Source organism: Austrofundulus limnaeus, unplaced genomic scaffold (assembly GCF_001266775.1).
Source record: "Austrofundulus limnaeus strain Quisiro unplaced genomic scaffold, Austrofundulus_limnaeus-1.0 Scaffold156, whole genome shotgun sequence".
NCBI lineage: Eukaryota > Metazoa > Chordata > Actinopteri > Cyprinodontiformes > Rivulidae > Austrofundulus > Austrofundulus limnaeus.
The window spans coordinates 651,950-660,414 of NW_013952558.1; the positions used below are offsets into that span (position 1 = coordinate 651,950).

Here is an 8,465-nt window from a genome sequence, read left to right on the forward strand (position 1 = left end):
TATAAAGTTCAGTAAACAGATGATATTATAGCTGCTGCACACAGAGTTTCTGGGATCAGCTGACCTGCATCCAGAACATGATTTGTATAACTGTGGGTCGAACAGCAGGGCAGGTCCTGAAAATAAACAGTAAATAATTGGAGAACCTAAACAACACAGTTAAACCATTTTTGAAGCAAACACAGCAGGATAAACTTAAAGTATATGGATTTTGATGCGATCAGCCGGACATTGAGAGCAACAGACAGAGTTTTATGTCACGGGTGGGGATGCCGAGCTCGCTYGAGGTGCTAGACGCATGCGCTATATGCGTAACGTGAAGGCTGACTACAGTTGGAAAACAGAGCGCACGAGACACTTAATCTGTCTTAAAATACAGACGTTCTGACAAATAAGTAACTGTTTGTAACCTTACCTCAGCTTAGAAGGCAGAGAGTCGGTCTTTTCCGCTCAGATTCAGCTATCGGAGCATGAAGCTAATGTTTACTCACAATGCTAATGCTACCCTTAATTTCTGGCGCTCAACAGGTAGAGTAGCCAAATGKCTGGCTCACTGCTGCCATTTGTGGTCAAAGGCTGAACTACAACATAAAAATGAACGGCTGGCAGGAAAGTTGACGTTTTAAGCCTTAATTAAAAATTGACACAGGGCTTTAGAATATCGATTCAGTATCGGGAAATTAAATATCGCGATATTTCAGTGTATCGATATTTTCTTACGCCCCTACAAATTAGGCATTCATTTACAAATTAGATGCATGGTGAGATTAACCTAAACAATTTGTCTAACTTTTTTTGTGATCTTCGTTTATTTATTTTCCAGGTCATTTGTATCATTTGGGCCACGGAATCGATCCATTGGAGCTGCTGCGAAGAGTCAGGTAAAAGTTAATTAGCGTACTTGTTATTTATGTTTCTGTTCWATCAAAAACTATTCAATGCACAAAATGTAAATTTGTTTTAAACAAATTTGCTCTATCRTTGTTCTCAGGTGGTAACCAACCAAAAGAACACAGTGCAGGGCTTCAAACGCTTTCATGGCAGACCGTTCTCAGACCCGTATGTTCAGTCAGTCAAGTCAAACTTGGTGTATGACTTGGCACCGATGCCTTCTGGAGCCACTGGTATAAAAGTAAGGATTATACTTAAACACATTGCAAACACTGTCTACTTTTTAATGATCCAGTGAGTATAATTATTGTAAAGCTAAGAATTATCTGAAAGTAGAAGTTGTGCTCTCAGAGACATGTTTCCAACTAAATCAGACATTTTACTAAACACATGTTAGATTAACATTTTTCACACTTTTCCACAATTCTGAAGAAGTCTTGTGGGTGTTTTACTATAATACCTTTCAGTTATTATTATTTTTKTGTGATCAATGGAAAAATAAACACAACTTTCTCCATTCTCACCAATTCCAGGTGATGTACATGGATGAAGAACGAATATTTAGCATCGAGCAGGTGTCTGGCATGTTGCTGACCAAACTGAAAGAAACTGCTGAAAGTGCGCTGAAGAAACCAGTTGTCGACTGCGTCATCTCGGTAAGTGTCAGCGCAGCAGCGTGGAGTTTGGAAACTATGGTTTTGAGATTGTTTCTGTGTAATTATTTATAATTTTTTTGACTTTAAGAGCTGATCATTTCCTCCTGTTCCCAGACTATGTATGTATGTAGCGTACTATGCTACATACCTGTTAAACGTGTCATTTCCAGCTTTAATCTGTTCACCAGGTGTCTTTGTCTTCAAGCTTTATTTCCTCCCTTACACCTTGTTGGTGGAGAGTGGGAAGTGTTGGAGCTCAGCACCTGTTATGTAATGTTATAGATCCAACGCGGAGGGGCTATTACTTTCTCTGAGCCTAAATTTACAGTTTACCTCAGCTCTAATGATGGATAACTTGTTATTACTGTGGCCTGTAGCTAAATTTAGCACTTGAACTTTTCCACTAGGAGACGTTTTGTTTTTGTATCTAGACTCACCGATATGGTGGCCTTTTCCAGACATTTTTCAAAGCATAATGTAAAAATTGTTCCCAACTTTAGAACATAGGAAAAATTTAGTTTGTTTGCTTTTAGACGTATTAAATTCTAATGTATTCATTTGAAACTTTTTGTTTTGGTGCTTTTTAACACCTTTTTCCCATTCCAGGTACCAAGTTATTTCACTGATGCAGAGAGGAGGTCCGTCATGGATGCAGCTCAGATCGCAGGCCTTAACTGTCTACGACTAATGAATGATACCACTGCAGGTACGTAGAAACACACTACTAAAAAAAAATCAATCTTTTTCCCTTCGTTTATCGGTTTAGCTCTTTAGCTGCTGAAGCACTGTTCCGATGCTAAAGTAAAATCGATGACACTTGATAGAACCGTGTTTTTCAAATCTCCTGACGCAGTGTGTTTATTTAAAGAGMTATACGTTCGTGCTGAGGTATGTCCAGCTTTGAGTCATGCTGTAGCTGTAAATCCACCTAAATGTCACATTTGTGCTAGAGCATGTTTTCAGAGACTTGCCACAGCTTGGCTTTGTGTACTGGTTTGTAAATAAATGAGCATCTAAAATAGCCTGTGCTTCAGTTATTTGCCTAGATTTTTTTTCTGCATATATTTGGTCGTATCAACTGTTCAAAACCCAGTTTATTTCGGTAAAGCACAGAAGTCAGCAAACTTCGATGTTACTTGGGTGGATTGAACAAAAACAACTGGAAAAAAAGAGAATTTGTTTCTTTGTGTGTTACAGTGACTCTGGCATATGGGATMTACAAACAGGACCTTCCAGGTCCAGAGGAAAAGCCCAGGATAGTTGTGTTTGTGGACCTGGGCCACTCTGGTTTCCAAGTGTCTGCTTGTGCCTTCAACAAGGGAAAACTCAAGGTGAGTAATGCACCATTTATGTGGWTTAAAAATAAATTCTGAGGTGTTCTGGTCAGCTTAAAATTCTGTAAGATGGAGTAACATCACGATTAATTATGGTGTTTAACCGATGATGAATATGTCGTTTAATGGATGACAATTACACCTGTAATAATTTTAACTATAAATCAGTTACACTGTGTTTTAAAATTATAACCCATCAGTCAAACTAATGTCTTCATTTTAACAGTCCTGCATCATCTCCTTCCAGCTCTTTGCTGGTTGTATAGGACAGAGTGACTGAGTAGATTTGTTTCTACCATTCACTGGAGGAGCTTTTGTTGTAGCTGACATTGTGGCAAATCTTATGGCTTTTCTCTGGTTTATGGTGGTGTTTTAGGTGGTTAAACACGTAGCATTACTGTTGGCTCCGCGTTAGCATTAGTGTTGCATTAGTGTTAGCTTCAGGTTAGCTTTGCATTAGTGTTAGGGCTGCTGCGATTAGTCGATGACTAATTTAATAATCAGTTTTTTTTGTTTGTTTTTTGTTTACTTTGTTTTTCCTCTCTAAACTGCTTTGACACCTTCCACTGCCACATCTACCTTTCTGTCCTTGAMACACATGCATAGTAGGGGTAACTGGGGTAGGCTGTGGACGTCACAAGACATTATACAGACAGGCTCTGGTATCATGGCTACCYGACWACGGAGCTCAAATGTGTGGGATCTTTTTAAGAAAATGAAAGAGAAACCTGTGTAATATCTGCAAGACAGAACCTGCCTTCCACATGAATTATTTTTAGTTAGCATATAGCTAAAATRTAACGATGGTTATATAAWAGCAGCTGCATTCTGGTGTGATAAGCTRTATGTTTWATATTCAATTAACGTATGATCTGATTAGTYGACTAATCRAAAAAAATAATCGGTGATTAATCGACTAYAAAAATAWTYATTTGTGGCAGACTTARTTAGTGTTAGCTCTACATTAGCATTAGAGTTAGGTCTGYATTAGTGTTAGCTCTGTGTTAGCAATAACATTAACTCTGTGTTGGTTCTGTATTAGCACTGGGGTTAGCTCTGACTTAGCGTGGCATTAACATTAGCTTCGTGCTACAGTGATTTATACGCTACTAATCACAGTAATCGCAAAGTGTCAAATATTTGTTGACAGTTCTTCTGCCATTTATTGCACATGATGTGATTTTGCCYRACCCCAKTATAAACCCTTCTGAAGTCTGCCACAGATTGATTTTTTTTATGCTTGTGCTGCAACAAAGGAAAATGTCAATCAAAAGCACTTAATTGCTGTTTACACATGTTTAACACATGTTACTGTTTTCTTTGCCTCCTTAAATAATGTGACAGTTCGTAATGAAATAATTTAACAAACATTTCAATAAGTTAAAATCATTTTGCAGTCTTTTCTTATCCATTAATTCCTTCTCTGTCCTTACTATAAGATTCTGGCTACAGCTTTTGATCCAGACCTTGGAGGGAAGGACTTTGATGAYATCCTAGTAAACCACTTCTGCCAGGAGTTTGCGAAGAACTACAAACTGGACGTCAGGTCCAAACCTCGAGCGTTGGTGCGGCTTTATCAAGAGTGTGAGAAGCTGAAGAAGCTGATGAGCGCCAACTCGTCCGATCTGCCCCTCAACATCGAATGTTTCATGAACGATATCGATGTTTCTGGAAAACTGAACAGGTGAGACAGGATTTCTAAATAATGGACTAAAATCTGACCTGTACTGAAATAGTGTGTAACTTCAAGTAGAGTTGGGTAAAAATGAGTTAACAAGAGGTTGTTATATCTCTAAATAGTCTATGAGGTTGTTTTAAATGTCAAAAAAGCAGCCGATCAAAGGGGCTTTCTGCCTTCTCTGCCTCTGTTGTGATGTTTGACTACACATGCAACGTCTGTCTCTATAATTAATATTTTATAATTTGGTTTCCAGAGGTCAGTTTGAAGAGATGTGTGCGGGGCTGCTGGCCAAAGTTGAGGGTCCYCTGCGTAGCGTCATGGAACAAGCCAGTGAGTACGACTTTAACAACAGCTGGGTCATCCTCATCAGGATGTGCACACTTTTATTGACATGTAGTTTACTTAGACAAACTTGACTATTTTTTTAGAGAGCCCTAAAAAGTGATATTTTGCCTTTTGAATATTYACCAAGCCTATCTTTTCATCTTTGCCTTCCTGCCTGTCTGTATCCAGAGTTGAGAAAGGAAGACGTATACGCAGTGGAGATAGTAGGCGGAGCCTCCAGGATCCCCGCTGTCAAAGAGCGAATCGGCAAATTCTTCGGCAAAGAGCTGAGCACGACTCTAAATGCGGACGAGGCTGTGGCCAGGGGCTGTGCTCTGCAGGTACAGCTCACCTGTTGCAACCAAAACATTTTGCTGTTTTATTATTCTTTAGAGCGGGGGTGTCAAACTCATTTTCACTGAGGGCCACATGAGCGTTATGGTGGCCCCTGAAAGGGCTAGTTGTAATTAACTTTGACGTTTAGTGTTTAACTTCGACTAAACACGTTCCTCATCTCATTGCTACGACTGAGCACCGCTAACAAACAAACAACTGGGCTCCACCTGGTATTTCCTGCATAGAAACAGCGTTTTAACACATCCTCTTATAAACACGGAAAAGTACAGCAGGCTAAATGGGAAATAAATAAAACAGAATTATTATTAAAACTAAAAGTAAGAGAGTTTTACTCACTCTCCAACAGGGAATTCCCATGGATGGGACATGTATTTTATGCTTAAAGCAGCTTATTTAATCCTGTGCTGCTCGGTTAGCCAACAGCTCTGGGACAGGACAACTATTATTATCTTTCACCTTTTAAATTAGTTTATTTTGTTGCATTGAGTCATAACTTTAAAATTTGCCACCGATATAAAAAAAAATCATATTAAGTAAAAAAAAAAAGATGTTTTTGTTGTTTGTTTTTGACGGGCTAGACGGGAGTTTGACGAGTGCTTTAGAGGAATATAATGCATACTGTTTTATTTATAAATTTTTTATTATTATATGACGTGCAGAAAAAAACAATTATCTTTATTTTGAAAATTATAATTTATTTATTTATAGTATTTGAAGGGCTTCAAATTAGGCTTTTATAAAATAAAAAACATCTTTTTGATGTGTGATACAGAGTTGCCTAAATAAGATGGATGTGGTATCCTTTTGTTTATTTATTAATGTTTTTATTTAATCTGATCAGTAACAGCTAATAAAAAGTTTTAGTTTTTTTTTAAACATGTTTGGTGTTTATCTCGTCTCTCCTCAGTGTGCTATCTTGTCACCAGCGTTTAAAGTGAGAGAGTTCTCCATCACAGACGTCGTCCCTTACTCCATTTCTCTAAAGTGGAATTCAGCTGCAGAGGACGGTCTGAGGTATGATTGTTTGGTGTAAAATTATATGTGTGCATGTGTATATGAATGTATATATGAATGTGTGTATGTGTGCACATATAAATGTGTATATATTTTTATTTTTATTCTTTTTTTTTTGATAAATACGATTCTTTTCTTCATCTGCTTCCTTTCATTTTATGAGATTTGTGTTTCTTTTTTTGTTGTTGTACTGAAATTTTTGTTTTTAATCGAAATGAATAAAACTATTGAATAAATAAATTAAATAAAAATTGTTATTGCCGTTACTGCAGGACAGCTAGAACATGTCCAGGCACAACTCTTCATTCCTGGAGAATTAAGACTTTATTTCTTGTAGCTGTTAAAGTAATCATTAAAACATTACAAGGGGTTTTTGTTCAAGTAGCTCATTCAGAATGAGTTAATTTAAATATAAACTCTTCCCTGAGATGTTCCTGTTACTGTGTGTTTAACACGGTAAAAAAATTGCCGTTTGGTTCCAGACCTGCCTTGTTTTTCTGCCAAATCCAGTGTGTTCACACTGGATGTTAATAATGGCACCTGTTGAATCTTGTTTTTTTTTTTAAACCAACCATTTTAGAGTTGTAGTCTTTCTAAAATGAGTCCACTTGAAAGAAGATTTTAAGTGTGTGGTATAAAGTATTTCCATACAGCAGATTGATTGGGCTGTACGAGGCCATATTACCTTTTTGTCTGTTCTTTGAAGATGCACATCGCTCATGTAATCCCTATTAGTTTAATTTTACATGTCTTGCACGTCTCTTTGTTCTGTTTCAGTGATTGTGAGGTTTTCCCAAAGAACCACCCAGCTCCTTTTTCTAAAGTGCTGACCTTTTACCGGAAGGAGCCCTTCACCCTTGAAGCCTACTACACTAATCCCAAGGAGATACCCTACCCCAATGTCACTATAGGTACTTGATTTTCAGCTTCAAACCATGCTAGAAGTGTTCTTCTGTCCTCTGATTTCATCGAATGTTGTGTGTAACGATGATACAAATGCAGATTTTGCCCCCATTGCCTCACTTAGATGCCTCCCCTCTGCCCTGCAGGTCAGTTCTTGGTTCAGAACGTCGTTCCACAGGCGTCAGGCGAGAGCACCAAGGTTAAGGTGAAAGTGCGCGTCAACGTCCACGGTGTGTTCAGCGTGTCGAGCGCTTCGCTAGTAGAGATTGTGAAAGTAGCTGAGGGGGAGGAGCCAATGGAGACGGACCAGACAGTGAAGGAAGAGGAGGTAAAGAGAAGCGGATGGATTTGTGTTTTTTCTTTTGACATAATTTTAGAGTTTTATTGTTGGATAAATAACTAAATAGTGTTCTACCTCAGCTAGACGGCTTTAAAGTGTCTGATCATTTCTTTTTRAGTCATTTGCACCATCTGCACTTATATATTTGCAATCATTTATTCCCAGAATAATATTTAAAACTAAAAACGAAAAGATTTGTCCAGAATTTATAAGAAAATTGTTTTAGATTGACAGATTCTAAATATTTATCAGCATCAGAAAATAAAATCTGCTCAACAACTTCTTATGAATTGTGGACGAAAAAAAATACTGGGCTGAAAARGTAAGAAAATTTGGTTTGGTAGATTATTTACTTGTAAAAATTCTTCTTGGCTATAAATCCTATATTGTTGGAAAGCCTGTTAATTTTCTTTTGATCTATTTTTTCATTTTGGCGAAGTCAAAACAAACACGTTTCTCCTTGTTTTCTTTCTGAAAAAGTCCTGGGTAGATAAATAAAATCATCCACACGGCAGCATTTTGTCACCWTTAATATAATTTCTGTATATGCTTTCTTCTGTTGCCATGTGTCAGAACAAAATGCAGGTGGACCAGGACGATCAGAAACCCAAGGACGGAGACAACGGAGACAAGAAAACAGAGGCAGAGGAAATGGAGGTAACCTGGTGCTGGGCGATAAGACTGTATTCATTCACCTCAAATACACTCCTCACAGCCAAAATACAGTGACTTCAGGAAGGGAAGGGAAGGTGTTGAAACGTGAAGCCTCCAGATTCCTGCAGTGCTGAATCTCACGCTACAAAGCAGAAAAATAAGAGTCGAAGTTTGGAGAGGGTTCTGCTTGTTGTCGATAAGACGCCAGCAGTTTGAGGGAAAAGAACAATACTACAACCCCTGGCAAAAAGTATGAATCACCAGTCTTGGATGAGCACTCATTCAGACATTTCATTCTGTAAAACAAACTC

General features: G+C 38.0%; 1 protein-coding gene across 2 annotated transcripts in view; it reads left to right on the top strand.

Moving 5' to 3' along the window:
• Positions 1-8,465, top strand: part of hspa4a (heat shock protein 4a) — a 16,433-nt gene that overhangs the window by 1,814 nt on the left and 6,154 nt on the right. The window contains exons 2-13 of one of the 2 annotated variants that reach the window (XM_014016838.1): positions 824-881; positions 992-1,132; positions 1,425-1,547; positions 2,154-2,253; positions 2,745-2,878; positions 4,321-4,565; positions 4,816-4,892; positions 5,076-5,227; positions 6,151-6,257; positions 7,035-7,168; positions 7,307-7,488; positions 8,074-8,157. In XM_014016838.1, the coding sequence (XP_013872292.1) occupies positions 824-881; positions 992-1,132; positions 1,425-1,547; positions 2,154-2,253; positions 2,745-2,878; positions 4,321-4,565; positions 4,816-4,892; positions 5,076-5,227; positions 6,151-6,257; positions 7,035-7,168; positions 7,307-7,488; positions 8,074-8,157 (1,537 nt within the window). The remainder of the gene's footprint in view (positions 1-823; positions 882-991; positions 1,133-1,424; positions 1,548-2,153; positions 2,254-2,744; positions 2,879-4,320; positions 4,566-4,815; positions 4,893-5,075; positions 5,228-6,150; positions 6,258-7,034; positions 7,169-7,306; positions 7,489-8,073; positions 8,158-8,465) is intronic. The other variant, XM_014016840.1, reaches the window with a different exon arrangement.